The following is a 25922-nucleotide window of genomic DNA, read 5'->3' as shown; positions in this document are numbered from 1 at the left end:
CAGCACTATTTACAATAGCCAAGACCTGGAAACCACCTCAGTGTCCATCGACAGAGGAGTGGATCCAGAAGATGTGGTCCATCCACACAATGGAATATTACTCAGCCATCAAAAGGAATGAAATCCCGGCATTTGCAGCAACATGGATGGACCTAGAAATTATGCTGAGTGAAGTCAGACGGCGAGACACCAACATCATATGCTTTCACTGACATGTGGAATCTAAAAAAAGGACACAGTGAACTTCTTTGCAGAACAGATACTGACTCACAGACTTTGAAAAACTTACGGTTTCCAAATGAGACAGGTTGGGTGTGGGGGGACGTACTGAGGGTTGGGGATGGACATGCTGTAAGCGATGATCACTGTACCGCTATAAATGTAATAAAATTCACTGAGTAGTAAAAAAGAATCTATAAAAATACACACAATTAAAATAAAAATCAAACATCATCAATCAGCACTGGAAATTACAACTACGACAAAACAAAAATATGGTGAAGACTGAAAGGTAAAGTTACCTTTTGTTTCTTTTTTTTTGGCCACACCTGTGGCATACAGAAGTTCTGGGGCCAGGGGTCAAATCCGCTCCTCTGAAGCAGCCCCACCACTGCAGATGGATTCTTAACCTGCTTCACCACAGCGGGAACTCCCAGATCTCATTTTTCAACGAAATATTGTTTGCATTTCCAACCCCTGGGCAGTCAGGGCGGTCGGTTTGTCTGGTCTGCTTTGCCCATTGGGCTGAGGGCTCTGAATGAGCCGAGACTTGATGCTGTGACCCCCTTTCCATGGTCCTACTAATGACATTTGCATTTGTCATTTTCTCAATACAAGACTCATGAACGAATGAAGTAAAATGGAGAGATTTGCACTGAAAGGAGAGTTAAGCTTTAAAAAAAAAAGAAAGAAAGAGAGGACAGGCGTTCCCATCATGGCTCAGTGGTTAACGAATCCGACTAGGAACCATGAGGTTGCGGGTTCGATCCCTAGCCTTGCTCAGCGCGTTAAAGATCCGGCATTGCCGTGAGCTGTGGTGTAGGTCGCAGGTGTGGCTCGGATCTGGCGCTGCTGTGGCTGTGGTGTAGGCCGGCGGCTACAGCTCCGATTCGACGCCTAGCCTGAGAACTTCCATATGCCGCAGATGTGGCCCAAAAAAGAAAAAGAAAAAAGAAAAAAAAGAAGGTGCAAGAACAACCAGAATGGGATTTCCTTGGTGGGTCAGTGGGTTGAGGCTCCCGTGTTGTCACTGTCGTGGCTCCGGTTACAGCTGTGTCATAGGTTCCATCCCTGGCCTGGGAACTTCCGGATGCCACAGGCAAGACTCAAAAAATAAAATGTAATAAAATACAATGAAATAAAAATCAGGTCTCTTTAGAAGAAGAACAACAACAAGCAGAGTGGTTTTATTCCTAACCCTGCATTGGAAAAACTCGAATGTGTGGAGCTGGGCCGTGGGTATTCTCTCGCAGGGAGGGCCACCCGGCAGCGAGGAGCCAACTGCCGCTCCCTGCCCATCGTGGGGGAAGCTCAGGGATACACATTACTGCGCAAAAAAAGTGTGGATGCAGAAGGGAAGGTGCCCCGTGTGTCCACCAGAGGAAGCCGCGAGACAGGACGCTGGGTGGCGTGAAGGCCAGAGCAGGGCTGGCCCCTTGCTGGACTGAGCAGCCAGAAGGGGGTCCAGCGGGGGGCCCCAGCGCGGATGTTTTCGCACAAATGAGAATGGCCTAGCTGACCACTGAGGATCTGGGCGGTGCTCCAAGTAAAGCACGCGGTGGAAAACCACCTTAGAGGAAGAAACAAGAGTTCCCACAGCGGCTCGGTCGGTTACGAACCCAGCCAGGACGAGCATCCCTGAGGACACGGGTTCCATCCCTGGCCAGTGGGTTGAGGGTCTGGCGCTGGTCACAGACTCTGCTCAGACCTGGCGTCGCTGTGGCTGTGGAGTAGGTAAGCCCTCCGCTGCCACTCACATTGGGCCCCTCACCTGGGAACTTCCGGACGCTGCAGGTGCAGCCTTAAAAAAGACCCTCCCCCCCCCACCCCCGAAAAGAAAGAAACAGCATGCTTCATTTTTTTTTGCTTTTTAGGTCCATGCCCACAGCATCTGGAGGTTCCCAGGTTAGGGGTCTAATCGGAGCTGCAGCTGCCGGCCTACACCACAGCCACAGCCACGCAGATTCCAAGTAGCATCTGCCACCTACACCACAGCTCATGGCAACACGGGATTCTTAACCCACTGAGCCAGGCCAGGGATGGAACCCGCAACCTCATGGTTCCCAGTTGACTGGTTTCAGCTGTGCCAGGATGGGAACTCTGAAACAGCATGCTGTTTTTAGTACATTGCTGTTCACGTAAGTTTAAAACACACACAGGAAACAAAATTAAACATTTTTTAAATCCAACCTAAACGCTTTATCTTGGGAGCAACCAGAGCCTGTCGGGAACCCGAGAGGGGCGAGGGTAAAGGGATGGAGGATGAGACCGGGTGACGTGGGGGGGGGCACTGCCTCTCCCTCCCCCGGCCCCGCGCACCAGCCCGGCCTGCTCTGTCTCCAAATTCACTGGGGCCCTGGGGCTCCCCGAAGTCCCCTCCCATAGCCCCACCCCTTCCCTCTGACGGTTGCCAGGGGCCCTGGGAGGGGACACTGACGCTCATGGTCACCAGCCCCGCCAGCTGGCCACCGTGCCTCCCCACCTCGCCACCGGAAATAGGACCTTGGGCCCGAGAAGGCGCCTGGTGGACACCCCAAAGGGAGTCGCTTTGGGGAGGGGCTGCAGTGACACTCTCAGACAGAATCGAACAGCTGAGGGAGCCCAGGGAACGGGTGTGGGCCCCCCACCCGCCAGGCCTCCGCCCAGGGGCTGCCCACGCTCCCTGCCCCAGGAGAGCAGGAAGGGGCAGAGGGCAGCCTGGGGTGGACCCCGGGCCACCTCCTGGCGCTGACGCCCTCCGCTGCGTAGACACCCTCGCTGGGTCCTCACCCGCACCTGGACTGTCGTCGCCCTGCCCACGGAGCCCGAGAGTCGCTCTCCGGGTGGCCCCTGGCGCTTCTCCGACCCTCCTGCCCCGGCCCCTGCTTCCACCCACCTTCCACCTTCGGGCCAGGTGGGCAGCCCCCTCACAACTTCGGCGCAGGCCTGTGGCCACTGCTTCCAATCCCTGGTCCCCACCCAGGCCACCTTGCCCCTCAGGTTCCTCCGAAGCCCCTACTCTGGTGCCAGCCCTGGGCACCAGCCTCATTGCCCCCTCCCTCCACCGGCCAGCAAGGCCTTCACCACTTGTGCGGGCGTTCGGCCTCGTGCCCGCCCCCGGACCAGGGCGCCCCCCCCCCGCCCCCCCCTTGCTCAACCACCCTCGGCTCGGTACAGCCTCCTGCGTGCAAACCCGACCGAGCCGCGCCGGCTCAACGCCTCCATCCTCCCGTTTCTCCCAGCGGCCCCCCGCCAACCCCCCTGCAACCCCGCTCCCCTGGCTCCTCTCTGGTTTCCTGCAACTGCAGACCTGCTGCTGCGCAGGGGTCCCGCGCGACTGCGCGTCCCGATTGTCTCGGCCTGTTCAGCCACCGCCTCCGCGTTGCCCGGCCCCTTCCCCAGCAGCTGGGCGCCACCGTCCAGCGCCCCCGATGGCCCCGCGGACCCTCGGCGCCCTCTCCTGCCCCTTTTGCTCAATGCGGATGGAGCCCCGGCGCCCCGGTCTCCACCCCCTGATCGTGCGCCCTTCTACCCGCCAGCGGGGCGGGAATCCTGAGTCCACCCGCGTCAGCTGCGTTTCCGCGCAGGTCCGCGTTCCCGGGCCGCGGGGGTTTCTGCTGAGAAGCCCCTTCGCGCCGCGGGAAGGGAGGGAGGCCCGCGAGGAGCGCTATTCCGGGCGGAGCCGCCAGGGGGCGCGCTGGCCCCGGGAACCAGGCGCGGCGGCCTCGAGAAGCGCTCCCGGGATGCGGACGGCGCCCTCCGCGGCCAGGAGCCCTCCCTCCCGGGCGCTGAGAGCGCCTGAGCACAGAAGAGGGGCTTTGCCACGCGGACGCCGGACCCCAGGCCGGCGCTCCTCCGCGCTGAGCAAGAGTGCGGGGCTGGCCACTGTGTGGCTTGAGAATGACTCGAGACGCCCCTGAGCAGCCGTCTCTGTCCCCAGAGCTTCCATTTGGAGACTTCAAAGCGCTCCATTTACCCTGCACGGCTTGGCCCAGTGGGCTGTGGCCCATCCCCTTGGGGTGGTGCCCACCTGGCCTGAGCATCAGAACCGAGGGCCTTCAGCCTGACCGACCTCGGGCCCAGCCCCCCCTAAGCATCGCCCCTGCGTTGCTGTCCCCCACCCTCACCCTGTGTGCTGTGCAAAGACCTGCCTGGATACAGTCAGAACCCTGTCACTCAGCAGATGGAACCCTCCAGCAGCTTCCACTAATGGGAATCCCTGCGTGATGGCCAGGCCTCTGTGCCCTCCCCTGTCACCCCTCCTGGCCCTTCCTCAGCTCCAGACTGAGGAAGGCTGACTTGCTGTGCCCCCAGCATTAAAAAAAAACTCTGCCTGAATCTTTCTGCCCCCTGCCCACATGTCTCCGGTCAGACGGCCTTGCCATGCACACCCATACACCAACTGGGCACTGCAAATATTGACTTTTCTGTTTGCTTATTGGGCCACTGCCACCACTTTCATGAATCCCACCCAGAAGTGTCCTGGGCCTTTTAGAATAATCTAGAATCCCCAGGTGAGCTCTCCAGCAGAGCCCAGGTCATGTCCCAGAGCATACCTGCACCTCGTTCTGATCTGGGCCTCCACAACTCTGCCCCCAACATAGCACAGCAGAAAACTGACCCCCCCCCCCACCTCTCAGTCCACACAGCGGGTCACTGAGTCAGGGATTCACTGACACAGTCGGAGGCTGGGGAGCAGGCAGGGTGGCCAAGTAATCACTGGAGGGTGTGATAAGGTTTCAGAACCCCCAGAGCGCTCAGTAGCGAGTCTGCCTCCATCCATCTTCTCATCTTCCTGTCTGTCCAACCCCCAACATCCATCCATCCAATATCGATCCATCTGCCCACCCATCCATCATTCCACCCACCCATCCGCCCATCCACCCATCCACCCACCCACCCATCCATCCACCCACCCACCCAAACATCCAACCACCCAACCACCCACCCATCCACCCATCCACCCACCATCCATCCACCCACCCACCCACCCATAACATCAACCCATCCATCCACCCACCCACCCATCCATCCATCCACCCATCCACCACAACACTCCATCCATCCACCCACCCATCCACCCACCCATCCATCCACCCATCCATCCACCCACCCATCTATCCAATCATACATTCGTACCACTTCCTCTGGGGTATCTCAGCTCATTAGCCTGTAAACTCCCTGCTCTGTCATATCTCCCCTTTCCATCCCATAATTACATCTCAGGCTCAGGCAGGGTCCACAATGTTCAGGCATCGAAATGGTCCAGTTTGTTTAAAATACTCATCTCATACCCAGTGCAAGCCCCCCTTCCCTAGCTCGTCCCTCCCTGGGCCATACCTGTGATGATGCAAGGGGGCAGGGGTGAGGTCTGCTCACTCGTTCCAGCACCTGGGGCTGAGGGGCGGCAGTGGGTCTGCCTCTGGGACGGGCCTTCACCTGCCTCTGCTGGGTCCTGGTGCCTCTCGTTTGGGAACAAGGACAGGTGGGGACCCATCCCCGCTCCTGCTCTGGCCCAGTCTTATGCTCCCACAGTTGATGTCTCCATAGAAGGGGAGGTGGTTGCCAGTGGCTCCAGGGCAGCTGTCAGCCTCAGCCGGACCCTCCACTGCTGAGACCCCTTGGGTCCCCAGCATCGCGGCTCCAGGCTCTTCTGCACTGGCCACCCCCACCCCCCGCTAGGTCTCACTTCCTGGCCCCCCTCCGACCCCTCCCTGGAGCCTCCGATCTGCTCTGTGCCCTGAGAGGCTGACCCCGCGGACTCCCCAGTGTGGGCCCCCTGCTGGCTCGGGCCGAGGGGGTCGCCAGTGAGGGGCAGGGCAGGGAATTCTCTGGGGCTCCTTCCAGCTTCAGAGCCTAGTCTCAGGCGCAGCCGCCCAGCCAGGAAACCACGGGGGCAGCCCTCCGCCTCAGGCCCAGCTCCTCATGGCTCTGGAAACACGCACGCCCGCCCTTGACCTTCCCGCTCGCAAGCCGGTGATGGCTCCCTGCTCCCGAGAGGCTCCCCAGGTGCAGACACCCTCCCCCGACAGCGCCGGCTGAGGGCCCTGCCTGCGGACACCTGGGTGAATACGGCCCCAGAGCTGGCTTCAGGGGCGTCTTCAGGCAGCAGCCCTTCCAGCCCGACCAGTGAAAGGGGCCCTGGGCCGCTGAGACTCCATGGCACGCAGTGGGCATGGTGGCTCACTCAGACCATCTGCCTAAGACCCAGGGAAGGGCAGCAAGAGACCAGTGACAGCCACGCTGCAGTGACCACGCTGGTGACAGGTTGTGCAGCGCGGTGGCGGTCTCCCACTGTGCGGTGGCGGTCTTACAGAGCCCCTCACCCGCAGGGGATGGGGTGGGACTCGGGCCACGGCCAACCTGTGCGGCTTGCAGCGCCTCACTGCCCCTTAAGCACAGCTTCGGCAAGTCCTTAGGCAGAGTTTGGGGGCCTGGATGGGAGGGATTGGGGGCATCCGGATGGACGCACGGGAAGCAGCTGCCTTTCTGGGGAAACGGGCCTGCCCTCCAGGGACTGCCCTGCGATAGTGTCCCCGGCATGGATGTCACCTGTGTTCCCCGCCTCACCACTGTCACTGCCACCGCTACTGGTCCGCGAGGGTGTTCTGGGGGCCCAACAGGCCAGGTGAGTGGCCAGGGTCTCTAATCCACGTGAGAGGAGCCCCCAGAATCATCCTGTTCCTGGAAGGATGAGACCGGAGGGTGGGACACAGAGGGCCGGCCGCGAGGTGGGTCAGCCCGTGGCTCCCGCGGTGCCCACGGGGTTGGTGTGCGCTGTCGCACCTGCGGGTCCGGGAGAAGCTCTGAGAGTTTGCCTGGTTGTTGGCTGAAGCAGGGTCCCCGCTCCCCTCACCAGATGGGGAATTAAAGACCCTCAGCAGCTCCCCCACCCAAGTCAGGCCAGCGGGGGCAGTGGCGGGGGGGGGGGTTCGTCCAAGGAAGGGGCCCACGTGTCTGCTGCAGACCCTTCTCCAGGCCTATCCCAGAGGACTGTGGCCACCACCTGGGGGTCGTGAGCAGGGCAGGAGGACAGCCACGCCCTCTGGGGGGTGCCACCTCCTGGCTCTGCACTGACTCGGACCCCCGGGCCTTCCAGTGCCCCCAGGACAGAGGGGAGGCCAAGCAGGAGGAGTCTGGCCTAGTGCGTCTCATGGTGGGGCCGGGGGCCATGGGCTGTCCTGGGCACTGTCCCCGTGCCCGGGCCATTGACGTCAGCTGACGTGGGTCCCTGATCGAGGTAATAAGGGCTGAGAAGCAAGTTTAAGGCAAACGCCTGCCCTCCCGCCAGTTCTCCCACACCCGCTCTGGGGACACCCACGGGGCGTCCGGTAGCTCAACTCGATTCAGAGCGATTCGGACGCTCTCTACCCCGCGCAGGTCCAGGCTGAGGGCTCAGTCCCACAGGATGCCCCCCCACCCCCATGCCAGTAACAAGTTGGGGTTGTCATCTGCACTTCTGACTCCAGGCGTCGCCTTGGGGTCCCTGACCCTCTCCTCGGGGTCCCTCCTTTGTAGAGGGGCTGACAAAGCTCAGGGACACGATTCCTCGCATCAGCCAGTTGACTGCGAGAGAGACCAAGGACAGTCACGCCAGGAGGGGAGGTCCGTCCCCATGGATCTGGGGTGCCCTGCCCGCCCCGCAGCACAGGGTTTCCCAGCCGGAAGCCACGGCCTCCTGGCGTTGGAGCTGAATCTGCAGCACCCCTCCCACTTCCCAGGTCAGTGAGCTGGGCTGAGAGGTCCAACCCTCCGCCCCTAGAGCTTTCTGGTGACCAGCCCCACCTGAGGCCACCTAGGGACCCCTGCCCCAGTTACCTCATTAGCATCGACTCAGGTGTGATCAAGAATGGGCTCCTGGATTTCCTGCTGTGGCTCAGCCAGTTAAGAACCTGACAGAGTATCCCTGAGGATGCGGGTTCAATCCCTGGCCTCGCGCAGTGGGCTAAGGATCTGGCATTGCTGTGACTGTGGCTGTGGCTGGCAGCTGCAGCTCCAAATCAGTCCCTAGGCTGGGAACTTCCACGTGCTATGGGTGTGCCCCTAAAAAAAAAAGAAGAAAAAAAGTGGGGGAAGTTCCTTATGAATGACAAAGGACACTTCTGGGGCTCTGGAAATTCAACGGGTTTGAGAAGCTCTGTGCCAGGAACGGGGACAAAGACCAAAGACCCAGGGTGGGGGCACATCCTGGGGCTGAAGGCCAGCCTTGCCCAAACTGTGAGGCCCAACCAGAGTAGATCCCCGAGGGCATGGAAGCTAATGTCCCCTGAAAGGCTGGAAAACACAGGGGCAGGATCCTTTGAAGGGCGGTCCCCCAAAGACCTTCACTTCCCAGGCTCTGGAACCCTGGAACCTGTGAAAATGGGACTTCGCAGAGGTGGTTAAAGCAAGGATCTTGAGGGGGCCCTCAGTTAACTGGGTGGCACACTGTCACCACAAGGGTCCTTGGGTGGGGGGGTCAGTGTCAGAAGATGTGTGTGTGGGGGGCCCTGAGCTCTGGAATGCAGGCGCCTCTAGAAGCCGGGGAGGCGAGAGGACAGACCTTCCCTGGGGGCTGCAGGGGGAGCTCAGCCCTGCCAAGCCTGGACGTCAGACCCCTGCCGCCAGAGCCCGGGGAGTCCAGGGGGGGTGTCGGAAGCCCCCGGTTGTGGTGATTTGCTCCAGTAGCAGCAGGAAACTGACACACGCCCTCATTCATGTGTTTATTGCACCTCTGCCATTGCAGGCTGGGCCTGGGGACCCAAGGGAGAGTGTGGCAAATTTAGGCAGGTGGCGACACCTGCAGATTTCCCGGATGTTGTGTCTTCACGGAGCAAACTCTGCAGGCTTCACCCCCCAGCGGACAGCTAGCGACCTGTCCGTTTCATTTCCCCTCAGTCCTGACTGAGCTAGACCATCAGAAGGCACCTGTCTCCACTTGGCAGGGGTCAGTTCCCCGGGGGTCCTCCGAGGATCCTGTTACCTCTGCCTCACAGCACGGCTCCCAGGGACTTGGCCACGCCTGTGCTGGCCGGCGATGCCCTGCCCTGCTCCGTTCAAGGAATTACCTGATGGGATCCAGTTGTCACAGGAGGTAACCCCACCAGGTGCCCCGTGGTAGGCGGTAAGCCTCCTGGAGTTTCAGGGGGTGAAATTGCCAGGGGCTGGTGGTTTGCAGCCTGGCAGTTACCCCTGTCCCGGGAGGGAAAGACAAGCGGCTGTCACTTGGGCCAGCCACCATGCTTGCGCAAAGTGAGGTGCCTTGCTCTGCGAGCCACTGTGGATTCCGGAGGCAGCTTGTATTCTGGATGCGTTTCCCCCACGTGTTTGCTGACACACGGGCTTCCAGCGCACCAGCTCTGGCCTGGGGCAGGGCTGGTCCCGGCTCTCCTGCTGTCTGGGCCTCAGGACCCACTGGAGTTAGTGCTGCTGAAGAGCCCAGCAAAGGGTGGGTTCGGTGCGAAGGCGAACAGGACGATGGCGGTGACCGCGCTGGGAACAAGGTGGTGCCACCAGCGGGCCCCACTGGGGGAGAGGCGGCTCCTGGCTTAGCGGCCAGCAGGCAAGACGGGCTGTCAGGCCTGCGGGCTAACCTCCGCCCCTGCCCTTGCACCCTCACAAACCTATACGGAACGGCGCCGAGCCCCCCGGAGGACAGTGACATGAGCCCAGGAAGGCGCCAGGGTCCGCTGCTCAAAGAGCCTGCGGGGCGGGTTTCCGCTCCTGCGGCGCCCGTTGGACTGGTTCGCAGTGGAACTGAAGGCGCTGCTACAGGCTCTGCGTGGTCAGCCGCCCCTCGCCCCGTGCCCGAGCCCCCACCCACGGGCACAGTCCTCATCCGAGGGGTCCCAGGACAGCCTGCAGCACGATGCCCCTGGCTCACAGGGCGCCGTCGCCTCGGGCAGGCCTGGGGGGCAGGGGAGGTGTTTCTACGGAGCCGTCGGCGATGGGCGGGGCCTGAAGGTACCTGGCTTCTGCAGAGATGCCCCCAGAAGCACCACCTGCCCAGGAGGCCCTGGAAAACCGGGAGCAAGGACTGCACATTCTGTGGCGCCGGCCATCCCTCTTCAAGGCACACTGAGAGCTCAAGGCAGCGGGCACGGTGGCCTCGGGCTCCACACCCCTGGCCCCACCAGACTCCTCCAGAGACTCCTCTAGAGACTCCTCCAGTGGCTCTGGTGCCCTGTGCTCAGCTCACCAGCCTGCAACAATGCCAGACCCTTAAGCCACTGAGAGAGGCCAGGGGTCGAACCTGCATTCTCACGGACACTGTGTCTGGCTCTCAACCTGCTGAGCAGCAATATGAACTCCTCTTTTTTTTTTTTTTTTTTTTTAGGGCCACGCCTGCGGCATATGGAGGTTCCCAGGCTGCGGGTTGAATCGGAGCTACAGCAGTGCAGGATCTGAGCCCGCATCTGCATCTGCACGAGACCTACACTGCAGCTCATGGCAATGTCGGATCCTTAACCCAGTGAGTGAGGCCAAGGATCGAACCTGCAACCTCATGGTTCCTAGTTGGATTCATTTCCACTCTGCCACAACAGGAACTCTCCTCTCTTTTCTTAACACGACACCAGCCTGCTGGGTTGATTACATCTGTAAAGACCCTATTTCTAAATAAGGCCCCATTCACAGGGGATTAGGACTTCAACACGGCATCTGGCGGGGGGGGGGGGGGAGTGTCACAGTCCAACCCAGAAGAGCTGTGGATAAAAGACTTCACTGTGGTTTGTTTAAGCAGATGTGGATTTATAAGGAGCTGCAAATGGCTCACAGATCGGGCTAAGTTTCCAGAAACAGTGCCCAGCCTCCCTGCCAGGACTGGTCACAGTGAAGGCTCTGCTGCCCCCACCAAGCCCAGAACTGCCATGGTCCTGCAGCGGCAGGAAGCTGACACCACCACTCCCGGCCCCGGCAATAAGCTGCCTTTGCTGGGACCACGCCAGCAAGACCTCATGCCCCAGCAGCCCACCATGTCTGGGTGTAGGCGCCCCTCATGGGTCAAGGCAGACACCTGCCCCTAGCGCTGAGGGGAGGCGGACCAATGTCACCCTGAGTGGGAGAGACAGGATTCACAGGGTGGGACCTATCAAACTCCGGAGAGGCTATTTAAAAGATGCTGGGCAGCCCCAACGACGGCTCCACCACAGTCGTTGGCTCCGTGCTCTTCCCCCTTCTCTCTTCCACTAGGAACACCGGAAAAGCTCGGTGTCCGCTCCCCAGCTGTGCTGCAGTGGTGTTGGTCACGTGCCAGAGTTCTGGCCAGTGACGTGCAGCCGCGGAGCCACTGGGAATTTTGTTTCCAAGACAAGAGACAGACATCTCTTCCACTATCCTTTCCCCCCTTTGGCCAGCCTGGAACATGGATGTGGTGTCTGGAGCTGTGGCAACCCTCTGTGACCACGAGGGAAAGCCCAACAGGATTGCAGAGATGCTCGTCTGACACGACTCGGCCGCTGGACTAACACAGCCCTGCCTGACTCCAGGATCCTTGCTGAGACAAAAAAACAAACTCCTATTGGCTTAAACCACTGCACTCGTTAGAATTTCTGCTACTTGAAGCCAAGAGTGCTTCTAACTGAAATCCACTCATCCAACTACCCGTCGTTTATCTGTGAAAATTAAGAAAGGAAAAGCTCACCAAAGTGGAGTCAGGAGGCCGGAAAGAGGAGCTAGTTCACACGGGTACCACTCAACACAGACTGACAGGGAGAGAGGCACTTTGCCAGCCCAGGAGGAAGGGACCCTGCGGGGAGGAAGAAAGCTCTTTTCCTGCCTGGTAACAACACAGCCAACAGCCAATGAAAAGCCGCCATACTGCAATTCCCCCAGTTTCCTCCAATGGGCTTTTTGTTTACAACAGGCCCTCCCAGCATCCCCTTTTCCTCTATAAGAGTAGCCTCAGGATTCCCATCATGCCTCAGCAGCTAAGGAATCTGACTAGCATCCATGAGGATGTAGGTTCGATCCCTGGCCTTGCTCAGTGGGTTAAGGATCCGGTGTTGCTGTGGCTGTGCTGTAGGCCAGCAGCTACAGCTCCGGTTGGACCCCTAGCCTGGGAACATCCATATGCCACAGGTGTGGCCCTGAAAAGCAAAAAAAAAAAAAAAAGAGAGAGAGAGAGAGAGAAGAGAAAAAAAAGAGAGAAGAAAAAAAGAGAGAAAGAAGAAGAAGAAGAAAAAGAGTATCTTCTGCTTTGCAACTGTCGGGTGGTTTTGCCATAGTTGCAGGTCCTGAATTTCAATTTTTTTTTTGTCTTTTTTCCATTTCTAGGGCCGCTCCCGCGGCATATGGAGGTTCCCAGGATAGGGGCTGAATCAGAGCTGTAGCCGCCGGCCTACGCCAGAGCCACAGCAATGTGGGATCCGAGCTGCGTCTGCGACCTACACCACAGCTCACGGCAACGCCAGATCCTTAACCCTAGAAGCAAGGCCAGGGATCGAACCCACAACCTCATGGTTCCTCGTCGGATTCGTTAACCACTGAGCCACGACGGGAACTCCCTGAATTTCAATTCTTTACCTCTCCGGAAGAAACTTGTTTTGCTGGTAAAAATAACTGGTTATTTATTTATTTGTCTTCAAGGGCCACACCCACAGCATATGGAGATTCCCAAGCTAGGGGTTGAATCAAAAATAACTGGTTTTATTGCTTTTGGTTAACATATCCAACCATCTATCCATCCACCTGGAGTTATCCACGGTTTGAAGCAAGCGGTTTTATCCATTTGCTTAAATTTACTTGAGAGACTTGGAGGAGAGAGGAAGCAAAGAAACCAACTGGAAGATAGACGTGGGAGCGGTGGAGTCTCTGCCAGAGAAGTCACCTGTCGTGAGCTGTTTACTATTAGAAGTGGCTCAGGGAAATGGACCGTTTTGAAGGCTTCCCAGATGTGTACCAAACCAGGCTCTCCAAGGAGCACCCCACCCACACTGCAGCCCTCTTTAGTGCTGGAGGTTTTTCTCTTAGAGCTTACCTATCTCAGCCTTTGGAGATGGGTCTGAAGTCCTCTCCATCCCATTGCTGCCCTTAGCATTCCTCCTGCCCCTGGTGAGACATCACCCCCCACCTGAACTCTGTGTCATCCCCTTTTCCCGCCCAGCTCCCTGGGTGAGCCGGCTGGGGCAAAACCAGGATGTCTCCCCAAAACCGGGCCCAGCCGGGCCGTGGAAGCGTTCCAATCAACAGAGACTTGGACTGGGAAGAGCTAAGTAAGAAATGCAAGCTGTCCCGCTGAGGTCAGGCCAGGGCACCGGGCTTTGCGACCCAGGGCTGAGCAAGAGCCCTTAGGACCTGGATCTCTACTCATCTGTAGGGATGGCGCTGCACTGGATGCCAGGAGGCACAACAGGGAGTGAGAAGCCCGAATGAAGCCCTACACCCAGCGGGTGCCACCCGTGTGCAGGCTTCCGGTCTGTCCGGAGGGTCGTCTGCCTGGGGTTCTGCCGTCGCACGGGGTGGTCGCAGCGTGCGTGCGGATAACCCTCAGCCCGGTCTCCCGAACCCCGCCTCCAACGCGGTGACAGTGCCAGGCACTGACGGACACGCCAGGAAAGGCCGGCCTCCGCCAAGTAAGTCCAGAGGACGACCGCGCGCGGGGCGGACGGGGCGGGCGCAGAGACCACACACTGTGGCACACGGCACCGTGGACGGTACGCGAGCCACACGCAGCCCGGCCGCCCGGCGCGGCCGGAACCCGCCGCCCTGCGGCCCGTGTTTCCGGGGGACTTCCCGAAGCGCCCCGCGCGCCGCGCCACGTGACCCACGGGCGCGCGGGAGGAGAGCGAGCATGCGCGGTGCGCGCCGGGGACTTCCGGGTGAGCGGCGGGCGGCGGCGGAGGGTCGCTGCCTGCGCCCGCCCGGCCCGGGCCGCGCCCGCTCTCCTCGGCTGGCCGGGTCACGGTGCCTTCTCCAGCAGCCCGCCTTTCCTCGCCGCCGGTCTTGCTGCTGTGACAACTCGCGGAGGGGGCGTGGCGAGCTGTGCCCTCTAGAACCTCCGCAGGTGGCCTCAAAGGACAGGCAGGTCGTTGGCAGGAGAGAGTCCTGGGGCGGCGGGTAACGGGAGGCCTGGGGTGGGGCGAGAAGCAGCGGGGACCTTGGACTCCAGCTGCCGGGCCGGCCCCCGCTCAGGCTGCCCCGTGATCAGTCGCGAGGACAGTCCTCCCGCCGGAAAGACCTGGCGGGGCCGGAAAGACCTGGCAGGCCCGGGCCTGGGCCGTGATGCCAGGCCTTAGGGAGGAAAGGCTCGGGCGGTGCGGGAAGTGAGGTCAGAGGGAGGGCAGGGGCTGGGTTATCTGGGAGGAAGGAACTAGTGGGGGCTCTAAGCCACCGGGGTCATTGTGTGGCGGATGTTTGTGCTGGGCCTGGGGTGTGGGCAGTGGAGGTGGAGAGAGTCAAGGTCTCTTTTGCAGACAGGCGGCAGAAGGACGGAAGGCGTTGTGGGACTGGGGAGTAAGGTAGAGGGAAGAGCCAGGGTGACAGTCCAGTCTGTTTGAACAACAGGCTGGCTGATGCTCTTATTGACCAACTGGGGGCAGCTGAGAGAGGAACCGGTTTGTGGGCGGAAGTCCGGGTTTCATTTTGTGTTCCTGGAAGGTACTCAGAAGCTGTGGGGGCGTTGCCTATGTGACTGGGCTCAGAGGGGAGCTGTTGACAGCCAGCCCTGGTTTAGGAGGCTCCAGCAAGGCATGTGGGCAAGGGAGAGATGCCCTGAGGAGTGGGCCCTCACGAGAGGAGAGCCTGGGGGGCTGAGGAGAGCCAGCACGTGCCGAGGTCTGAGGGGTGGAAGAGCAGCCCCTGGGGGAGAAAGGGAGCCAGGAGGTACCAGGGAGCAGGTTTGAGGGCAGAATCGGTAAAGAGCAGGACGGCAGCAGAGCCTGCTTTTTTTTTTTTTTTTTTCCTTTTTAGGGTTCCACGTGTGGCATATGGAAGTTCCCCTGTTAGGGGGTTGAAACAGAGCTGCAGCTGCCAGCCGCAGCCACAGCCATACCAGAGCCTTAACCCACTGAGCAAGGTCAGGGATCGAACCCACATCCTCATGGGTACTAGTCAGATTCTTAACCTGCTGAGTCATAACGGGAACTCCAGGAGAGCTTCTTTGATTTGGCAACTGGGAGCTTTGGCCGAGGGCTGGAGAGAAAGTGGTTGGAGTGGATTTTGCAGAATAAATGGCACTTTCCCCTGAACCACATGAGGTCACTCTAGATTCACATGGGAAATGAACAGGAGAAACCAGCCCAAAAACTCAGGAGAAAAGAGGAATGAGAGCTGTTAGCCCAGCAGAGATAAAGCACGCGGCAAGGCTCATTCAGTGCAGCCGTGGGCCTGGCTGCTGGAAGAGCGGTGGGAGGGGAGACGGACCTGGACACCGGTGGGGATTTGGGGGGAGGGGCTCTCCCCAGTCACCTAGTGAAGATGGGCATTTTAAAGAGTGTGGCTTATCTGAAGAGTGGCAAAGTTAGAGCCACAGCTTGACCGTGCCCAGTGAAAACTCAAAGATAGAAGAGTAAGAGAAGTAAAACCACAAAGATGCTGGACAACAGCTCGGGGAGTTCCTTCGCATTGGGTGGAAGTGCCTGCTGTAGGAAAGGAGGCAGAGGGCGGGAGCTCGCACATAACAAGAGACAAGGGCAAAGAGTAGGAGACCGAGAGACGGGCTATTACCTGTCAGATATTTTAAATCCCAAAGTTTGGGAGTTCCCGTCGTGGCTCAGTGGTTAACGAATCCGACTAGGAACCATGAGGTTGTGGGTCTGATCCCTGGCCTCGCTCAGTGGGTTAAGGATCCGGTGTTGCCATGAGCTGTGGCATAGGTGGCAGGCGAGGCTCGGATCCCTTGTTGCTATGGCTCTGGCGTAGGCCGGTGGCTACAGCTCTGATTAGACCCCTAGCCTGGGAACCTCCATATGCCGCAGGAACGGCCCTACAAAAGGCAAAAAGACAATCAATCAATCAATCCCAAAGTTTGATGACACACTGGTTGACAAGGTCATAGGGAGTCGGGTGCCTCTGCCTGCCGGGAAGGTTCAGGAGCGCCCACGGGAAGAGGCAGCTGAGTGTATTTAACAGCAGAGGTTGGGGAGCCACCCAGTGTCCGTGTCTAGGAAGCCAGTACACGATGGCGCAGCCATACCAAGGAGCCCCATGCAGCCGCTGGGAAGTTAAAGGGCCAAGGAAGCTTTTGCATATGACACGGGGCCATCTATCTCCCTGGTCTCTTTTTCAACTGGAAAAAAAGAAAAAAGGAGTTCCCGTCATGGCTCAGCCATTAACGATCCCGACCAGTATCCATGAGGACACAGGTTTGATCCCTGGCCTTGCTCAGTGGGTTAAGGATCCCGCATTGCCGTGGCTGTGGTGTAGGCCGCAGTACAGCTCCGATTTGACCCCTCCCTGGGAACTGCCTTATGCTGCAGGTGTGGTCCTAAAAAGACCGGAAAAAAAAAAAAAAGGCAACAGGAGTTCCCCTGGTTAATGGGAACAGGTTAATGATCCAGCTTGTCTCTGCAGAGGCGCCGGGTTGATCCCTGGCCAGGCACAGAGGGTTAAGGGTCTGGTGTTATTGTGGCTGGGGTGTGGGTCCCCGCTGCAGCTTGGGTTTGACCCTCTGGCTGGGAACTTCTATGTGCCATGGGCGCAGCCATTAAAAAAGGAAAAAATAAAAAATAAAAAGAAAAGAGGCCTCTAGAGAAGCCAGCCCGAATCTCCTGGATGCGGATTCCAGCCTCCAGGACAGGACGATGTCTGCTGGGCCCCAGTCGGCAGTGCCACGTGGTGCAGCTGTGAAGAAACACATAATGAGCTGAGTTGCATCCGTAAGAAATACTGCTGCGGCTCAGCAGTAACACAGCCGACGAGTATCCATGAGGATGCGGGTTTGGTCCCTGGCCTCGTTCAGTGGGTTAAGGAACCAGCATGGCTGTGAGCTGTGCTGTGGGTCGTAGATGTGGCTCGTATCCTTTGTGGCTGTGTGGCTGTGGTGTAGGCTGGCAGCTGCTGCTCCCACTTCACCCCTAGCCTGGGAACCTCCGTTTGCCGAAGGTGCAGCCATAAGAAGCAAAAGAAGAGAAGAAAATGCAATGGGTCTTGGCCACATTTCCAGCGCGGGGCTCCCGAAACCCTCGGTGTTTCCCCGGTGACGCCCTCATCAAGATGTCCTCCGTGAGCAGGAGACTTTGGAAGCACCCAAGGGTGGGGACTGGTTGCCAGGAGAGCCAGCCGCGGGATATCAGGGCTGCACTTTCTGCCGGGACCCCTGACCTGGGGGGGCGGGGCTGGAGGCTGCATCCCTCCGTCCTGTGACATGTCACCAGCTGTGCCCTGGCGTGGAGTCTGTGAGAACCCAACACGCAGGCGTCGTGGCCGGTGAACCCGGGAGCTTCGGGGAGACTGGCCCCTGCGGAGGGAGCTCCTTGCGCCCCACAGCCGGCCCACGCGCCTCCCATCTGGCTGTTCCCGAGGTCTGTCCTTTCCAATAAACCAGTGATCTAGAAACCTGTCCTCCTGAGCTCTGGCAGCCGCCCCCGCACACGAATTCAACCCGGGGAGGGGTCGTGGGAGCCTCCAGTCCACAGCTGGGGGTCAGAAACTCAGGTGACAACCTGGGCTTGTGATGCGTCTAAATGGGGCAAGGGGGGGGGGGTGCCGTCCTGTGGGATGGAGTCCTTAGCCGTGGGGTCTGAGCTGAACCGCAGGACTCCCGGCTGACGCTGGAGGGGCGGGAAGCCCCATCACACACGCACAGTGGACCTGGATCTCCTTTTCAGGGCCCAGCCATCTGCTGAAAAGGGCGCGGGAACAGGTTTCTCTTTGCACAGGTTTTGATTCAAGTGGGTGCAAACGCATTTGGGTCCATCGGGGAGGTGAGCCCCTGCCCCCAGACTTGCCAGCGACCTGCGGTCACTGACCCTCCCGGGGCCACCTGCTCGCCAGGTGGGGGCCTGGACTCTAATCAGCCCAGCTGGTTTCCTCTCTGAACCGCCCCTGCCTGAGGCCTCCAGCCAGTTGTCCCCAGAATCCTGTAGCTGTTGGTGCCACCACCCTTCACCCTCCGGAGCCCTGAGGGGGGATGAGGGCCAGGGATGAGGTAGCCCCAGGGGGCCAGGGGCCCTGCAGCAATGCTCCAGCGGCTCCCCTCCTGTCACAACCCAGCACAGCCTGCACCCTGGGGATGGCTTGCTGATGTGGGCACTGCCCTCTGACCCTAGACCGTGCCCCAGGCACCCCTCGGCAGCATCTGCCAAGGTGCCCATTCTACAAGTGAGAACACTGAGGCAGAGGAGAGGAAGTGACCAAGGACAAGCAATTAGGGGGACAGGGACCGGGCGGCTGGCCAAGGATGGCCTCTGGCCAACCGGGCGGGGGGGCGGGAGGCCAGGTGCAGTGATGACAGGGAGTGTCCACACGGGGTCTGGGCTGTTAGGGCGGGAACAGGGATGGGGCTGGGTGGCAAGAACAGCACCAGGAGGTGTTCACCGGGTGGCGCAGCGGTAACGAGCCTGACTAGCATGCGCGAGGACACAGGTTTGATCCCTGGCCTCGCATTGCTGTGGCGAGGCTGGCAGCTGTAGCTCTGATTTGACCTTTCCGTGTGCCACATGTGCAGCCCTAAGAAGACCAAAAAAAAAGGCTAATGCCAGGGGACCAGGCAGAGGCCGCCAGGGCTCAGTGCCCCCCACCCCCCGCCGAGCTGGGAGGCAGGGCAGAGCCATTCTGCGCCCTGTGTCTGTCCTCGCCGTGTCCAAGGCTGACCCTCCCTTGCCAACCTGTATTGAATATAGGGAGAGGGTGAGACCAGGCATGGTTTGGGTGGCTAGTGGCTGACCCCAGGCCTAGGGGCAGAGAAAGCCAGGGAGGGAAGCCTGGGGCTGGCCAGAACTGCTCTTACCTCTCCCTGCCTCCAAGCCGGTGGCTTCCTTGGGGCCCCAGCCAGCACACCTGCACCTGCTGGCATGTGACCTCTCCCTTGGTGCCCGCCTCTGGTCGTCCACCTGGAGGCTCCTGAGTGCTCATCCTGACGGGAGCCCTTGGGACCCTCTGAGGCTCCTCCTTACTGTCCCAGGTGCCAAGGGGGCCCATCCCCAGCACTGCCAGGAGAGCAGCCGGGGCTCCCGAAGTTGGTGGAAGGAGGTCCTGGGTTTGCCCCCGCTGGCTCTGGGACTGCAAGCCAGCCAGGCCCTTGCAGGTGCCTCGCACCACCCAGGCCAGGGGCCATTCCTCCCCTGGAGGAATAGGGGCTACAGAGTGCTGAGGGGGGGTGGGCATAGCCGTGAGCTGGGCAGGTGGGCAGGTGGGCGGGGTGTCCAGAAGCCCTCCCTGGCTTTTGACTGCTCTCCTTCCTGCCTGGTTAGAAAGGCTACAGCTTCCTCCCAGCTTCTGGGAGGGCCTGGGCTGAGTGGTGGGACCACCGGGAACACGACAGGGTCTCCCTGCAGGACAGTGATTGGGGTCCAGGAGGATGTCTCCGTGGGAGGCAGGCAGGGCACCACCTCGCAGAAGCAAGGATTCGCACTTGGGGTTGCGGCCGGGAGGACCTCCAAGGTTGGCCTAAGATCCAGCAGCCCTTCCAACGCCAGTTCAGCTTGGCGCGACCTCTGGGGACCCCTTCGCAAGCGGCCCTGCCTTTGGGGTCTGTCTCGGCTTTTCCCGGAGGCTGCTTTGGCCCAAAGTAGGCTTGAGACACACACCGGAGTTGGCGAGGAAATCACGGCCCATAGGCGCCTCAGAACCACCAGCTTCAAGCCCTCGCCAGGTGGGGATGGAGCCGGACACACGTGCCCATCAGTCCTGACAGCCGGGCCTGGCTCGGGGGTCCTAGCGCCGCCAAGGGGCCTGCCTGCCTGACCCCTCTTGGCCCCCTTAGAGATCAGGGTGGGTTCCACAGTGGAGGGCAGGGGCGGGGGGGGGCGACTAGGACACAGCCTCCTCCAAATCTCACCCACCTCTTGCCCAAACCCTGGCCCTGGAGGGAGGTGGGGTACCAGTGAGAGGTGGGGGAGGGCAGGGGGGCAGCAGGACCCAGGACCACAAGTTAGGAGCCTCAGATCCAAACTCTGGGGCCTGCAGCTGCTCAGAAGGCACCCGCCCTACCCCACCCAGGCCAGGAACCCATGGGGCCTCTCACCGGGTCCCAGTCTGCACCCTGCTCCCCTGGGACTCCCCTCTTCCGGCTCAGGCCGGGGTACAAATCTGGGCAAGGAGGTCTGTGACCTGTCCTAAGCCCACTCCCCAACAGGACACAGCGGGCAGCATCTGGGACAGGCTGCCAGAGTGCCCGCTGCCCACCAAGACTGGCAGTGCCCACAGTTCCCGCGTGCACCTGTCCCCAGGAATAAGCACGGCCATCTCCACCTGCGCTGGGCTTTATTGCCACTGTCACCGAGACGATGTGAACACGGAGAAGGGCTTGTTTCCGGACCGTCACAGCAAACAGGCCTGCAAACATCACCTCCCGCCAAACGCTAGGCGTGGCCACTGTCCTCTGTGCGCCCGGAGGCGCCCCCCAGGGGCAGGGCGGCGCCAGACTGCGGGGCAGGAGGCTGGGCTGCCCGGGAGGACCCCACGCGGCAGGCAGGCTCCCCCTGAAACATGTCTACACACACCCTGCTACACAAGCCCGCACGATTAGTGTCTTAAATATACGCGTGTATTTCTATGTACATGTCCATCTAAGCGGCGTCAGGGATTCAATGGAAAGCCGACCACTTCTCTGCACATGAACTTCACAGTAACTGTTTGCACGAGACAATGAATCCAGTGTTGATGACCGAGGGCAGGCTTCCTGCCCCAGGAAAATACATTTCTTCCCTGGTGGAAACCCCTTGGGGAAAACCAGGGCGGCCGCCACCTCCCCGGCTGCCTCCTGGGGGGCGGGCGGGGCTCCCGTCCGGCGCAGGCCCCGCCTTTGCTGGACGCAGGTGCCCACAGGCGGGCGCGCGCACGTGCACGTGCACACGCGGAAATCTTAACACGGGCACGGCGTGCCCTTCTGGAGGCGGAGGGCCGGGGGCTGGACAGTCACAGGCGAGGGCCCTGCCCCGCTCTCTCTGGCCCGCGGGCTAGCCTGCTGCCCGCACACCGGGAGGGCCGAGGCCCGTCCGCCTACCGCAAAGGCCGACGGTCTTCTCACTCCAGACCGGGCAGACAATAAATACATCAAGTGTTGTCAGGGGCAACGAAAATAATTTAAACTTGAACTCTGACCTCAGCACCACTTCCAGTCACAGCAGAAAAGAGCCCACCGGGTCTGAGGAACCCAGGCGTTCAGGGGGCTCTGCCACCTGCAGGACCCCCAGCGGCTGAGGCAGCCCCACCCCCGCCACCCTCTTGGGTTCCAACAGCAAGACCTGCCCTGAGAGCAGGCAGGCAAGGCAGGCGAGGCGGGGGGCGCCCCCACCCCTGCCCCCAGCACGAATGCCCGTCATTCACATTCTGGGATCACATGCAGTGACCCCAGCCCAGAGCCCCTCCCCCGAGCCCCAGCCTGCAAACACTGCCCGGTAAAGACAGCAGGCTTTGCCCCCCCCCACCCCCAGTGCCCTGGCAATGACCAGCAGCTCTGAGTAGACTCCAAAATGGTGGGCAGGTGAGCCCCAGGGTCAGGCCTACGATTGACCTCTAATGCTTAAGGCGGGGCTCTGCATTCCCAGGCGCCCCGACCCGGTGCTCAGGCAGGGAAGTGGCACGGCCTGTCGCCCGGGCAGACATCTGGTACCTCCAGAGGCTCTTTCTGTTTCTAGAGAGAATCATTTCCAAATTCCAGCCTTCTCTGCGTCGCCTTCGAGCGAGGCCAGGATCTGCAGGACGCACCTCCCACCCCGGCGGCCGTAGCTCCAGAGCCACACAGCTTCTGGCTGGTTCTCCCGCCGCCCCGGGGTCCCTGCTGGGGCCGGCACCCCCTGTAATACCAGCTGTGCCCTGCTGGCCCCTGCTGGCTCTCCCTGTGCCCGGGGCCTCCCCTGCAGGGGCTCCCACTGCCACCCGCCAAGAGTGGCCTGTTCATCCGAGCTCCCCGTCGGGGACTCACACTGACAGCATCTGCGGCACGAGCATCCTTCTCGGAGCGTGGCGCCCCCACCCCCCACCCCGGGCGAGCGGGCGAGGGGTCAGGCAAGCTCCACACGGAGGATACACGTGCCGTCTCATCTCATCCCGGGGGCGGGGGGCGGTGGGGGGGGAGCCTGGGCCCTTCAGACCCACCTCGGGACTGGCCAGGGAGGACAGGGAGGGGGACGGAGTCTCGGTCTGGGCAGGCTCTGGAAGGAATGAGTTGCGGCAGAGGGCAAGGCGTGGAGGAGGGCTGCCAGGCGGCTCGGCGTCACCCCATCTGAGGCCACGTTCCGGGGCAGCAGTGCTCTTTCTGCCGGCGGGCCCAGCCTCAGGGGCTCCTACAGAGCGAGCTCGGGTCCCTCGGGCTCCATCCTGGTGTCCCACTGGAGAGGTCCCGCCCTCCCCTCTAGCCTCACGGCGACAGGGATGTGTCACACCAGCAGGGACTTGACCAGGCCGCAGTGGAACTTGCGGACATGGCGGTAGAGGTCCCCTGATTGCGTGAAGCGACGCTCACACCAGCGGCAGGCGTGCGGCTTCTCTCGCGTGTGCACTACGGCGTGGCGGCTCAGGTTGTGCGAGTACTGGAAGCCCTTGCCACACTGTGCACACGTGTAGGGCTTCTCGCCCGAGTGCGTGCGCTCGTGCCGCTTCAGCGTGTACGTGCAGGAGAAGGTCTTCCTGCAGAGCGGGCAGGTGGGCACGGTGCCATCGGGTGAGAGCCGGGCCCGGCTGCCGTCCCGCTCCCGGAAGTGGGCACTGAGGTGCAGCTGCAGCACGTGGGCGCTGGGGAACAGCTTGCCGCACAGCGGGCAGATGCAGAGGTGCCCGCCGGGCCCCAGCTCATCCGCGATGGCCCCCCTCTCCGCATCCAGCTCCAGGTCCCCACGGCCCACCTCACTGACTGGCAGTGGCTCCAAGTCCCCTGCCAGGCACGTGGCTGCAGGAACGCAGGCTGGCTGCGGGGTGCCGGGCGGGCTCCGAGGGCCGCTGCCGTCCTCTTGCTCGGACGGTGAGTCCGGCTCATCCTTCGTTAGCCGCCGGGCCCCTTGCTGCATCTGGCTGCAGGGGCCTGTCCGGAGGACATGGGCCGGGTGGGCTGGCTCCCGCTTTGAGCCGGGCTTCAGCGACAGGTCCAGAGCCCGGTCTGGCTCGCCAGGGCCCTGCCCGGCGGGAGGCCCCAGCGCTAGCGGGGGGCGGGGGGCCTCGACCCCAGCGGGAGGGAGCCTGGCCTTCCGGGCAGCTGGACAGAGCTCGGGGGTCCAGGCCGACAGGGGACACGGGGGCCGGCCTGGCGGCTCCGCCCCGGGAGCGGGCGTCTCCGGCGCCGGCGCGCGGCCCCTCTGCCTGAGCCTGCTCGCGCAGACCTTCACGATGTCGTACATGTGCAGGTAGCTGGCCGCGGCCAGGACGTCCTCAACGGGCAGGCTGCGCAGGTCCAGGCGGCCCTCGTACATGAAGTCCAGCAGACGGCTGAAGGCGGGCGCCGTGACGATGTCGCCGTTGAGCCGCACCGGGTCGCGGCTGCCCGCCGGCCGCTCCCTGTAGAAGAGATGGAAGTAGACGCTGCACGCGGCCAGCACGGCGCGGTGGGCTGGGAAGCGCGCGTCGCCCACCAGCACGGTGCAGTCGCACAGGAAGCCCAGCTCGCGCTGCTGCCTCAGGCGGCCCAGCAGCCGCCCGCCGTGCTCCGGGAACTCCATGCCGCCGCGGTCATCACCTGGGCACAAACGGGACGCCCGTGAGCGCGCCTGGAGACGCGGCGGCTGCCGCTCGCCCCCGGTCGCCCGACCAGCACCTCCCGGGGACGGCGATGCGGGGAGAGAGGCGCCGGGCGCCGCGCGGAACTGCCCGCCGGGAGCCGCCCTGGGCACCTGCCCTGAGCAGGAAAAACTCGACCGAAAGTAAACAGAAGCGGCTCCGCGGGGGGGGGTCCCGGGCCACGGGCGGCGGGGGCCAGCGCCGAGCGGACCTGCGCGCGTCCGCGCCCGGGGCGCCCCTGAACTTCACTCCGAGGCGGCCGCCCGCCGCGTCCCCCGACGCCCGAGCCGCCGCGCCGCCGCCGCCGCCCCCGGCCCGCGCCTCCAGCCGCCGCCCGGCCCGCCAGATGCCGCCGCCGCCGCCGCGGGCCCCATTTATGGCAGCGCGGCCGCGGGGAGCGGGCCGGCGGGCGGGGCGGGCGGAGCCGGGCGCCCGCCCCCCGCGCTCACCTCCGCCGCCCCGAGCTCCACGGCGGCCGCTGCCCGCGCCGCGCGCCCTCCCCGGTGCCGCCCCGGCGCGTGCGGAGTTCCGGGCAGCGCGCCCCGGCGGGGAGGGCGCGGGGACGGGGACGGGGACGGGGACGGGGACGGGGAGGGCCCGGGCGGAGCGCGCTGCAACTTGGCCGGCCCGGCACCACCCGCCGCTCGCCCCGCCCCGCCCCGCAGAGAGCGCAACTCCGGGCGGGGGCTGGAGGGGGCGGGCCGAGGCGACTTCCCGGAGCGGCGGAACCGCTGAGGTCACCCTCGCCGCCCCTTCCCTGGGCCGCGCCGCCATCCGGGGCGCTGGGGTGGGAGGGGACGCGGGGCGCGGCGGGGGAGGGGGCTCTCTCGCGATACTTGCCTCCTCGTCCGCAGAGGCCCCCCCCCCCGGGGGGGGTCCCAACGGCGCCCGTCTGTGAAGGGACCCCTCCTGAGAAGCAGCTCCTCTCCGACCAGCGCCAGGACAAGGCACCGCAAGACGCAGCCGGGACCTGGCCTCCGGCCACCTCGCGGGCGATGCCCTGTGAAAAGATGACACCCCTCCGTCTCGAAAGCCTCCTTTTGAATTGAAGTAGTTTAGCTGGGGCTCTCTTCCAAACACTCAGGCAAAGTCTCCACCCTGAGTCCAGAACAGGGAACTCGCATCCTCTCAGCGGACCCTGGAGCCAGGCTCGCTGAGCTGTGTGTCCCCAAAGCTTTGGGGATGGGGCACTCCCGGAAGACTCGATGGGGTGAGGGGGCCACTGCAGTGATGGAGAGAGAGGGGAGCCCCCCACCCCCAGCCTGGAGCCAGAGGGAAAGTGTTCAGGGAGAGAGACAGCTGGCAGGGGCTGTGTGGCATGGGGTGGGGGTGGGGGCTGGTGTTGCAGGAGCAGGAGCACAGCGGGGTGTATGGGGACACTTAGGTGAGACTTTCCCCAGCTGCCCTGCCCTGTTCAGCCCTGTTCAGCTCTTCCCAACAATCCCCTTGGGCAGATTATCACACCCATTTTGGGGGGGGGGGTAGGTAAGCTGCCCACAGCCACACAGCAGGAAGAAAGGTATTGAACCAGGACTCAGATCCAGGAGTACCCTTTGGAATTTCCACCTGCACAGCCCCGCATCCCGGGAGATGGAAGAAAGCGGGGGGGTGGGGGGGGGGGGTGAGGTCCAGCAGAGCACTAGCGAGGAGGCCTTGACTGGAGGTGGGGGTGCTATTGGGGGAGGGGTGGATTACAAAGGATGGGGACCCCACCAGCCTGGTAGACAAGGGAGCCCTCCAGCCATGCTCCTGGGAGGAGGGAGCCCCTGGCTGTGAATTGGGGGTGAGGGGGGCCCCTGGGGATCCTATTCAGACCCCGGTGCGTAGGGGGGCTGAAGAGCGGCCAGAGGCCCAGAGGGGCACCCAAGTTAGGACCTGAAGTCTGTGGGAGGGAAAGCCACTTTCTTGTGCTACAGAATTATTCCTTGTTTTTCTGA

At 62.0% G+C, this 25922-nt stretch overlaps 1 protein-coding gene across 1 annotated transcript; it reads right to left on the bottom strand.

Annotated features, from left to right (window-relative positions):
• Positions 1-20521: 20521 nt before the first annotated feature.
• On the bottom strand, positions 20522-24314 carry ZBTB42 (zinc finger and BTB domain containing 42). Its single transcript, XM_047797571.1, has one exon. The coding sequence runs from the start codon at positions 23925-23927 to the stop codon at positions 22656-22658; it is 1272 nt and encodes a 423-aa protein (XP_047653527.1). The 5' UTR covers positions 23928-24314; the 3' UTR covers positions 20522-22655.
• Positions 24315-25922: the final 1608 nt, after the last annotated feature.

Source organism: Phacochoerus africanus, chromosome 9 (assembly GCF_016906955.1).
Source record: "Phacochoerus africanus isolate WHEZ1 chromosome 9, ROS_Pafr_v1, whole genome shotgun sequence".
Taxonomy (NCBI): Eukaryota; Metazoa; Chordata; class Mammalia; order Artiodactyla; family Suidae; genus Phacochoerus; species Phacochoerus africanus.
The sequence above is the reverse complement of the archived record's forward strand: the minus strand, read 5'-3'. Positions and strand labels throughout refer to the sequence as shown.

Coding starts and splice junctions, on each gene's coding strand:
- ZBTB42 (XM_047797571.1), bottom strand. CDS start 23,927: ATGGAGTTCCCGGAGCACGGCGGGCGGCTGCTGGGCCGCCTGAGGCAG.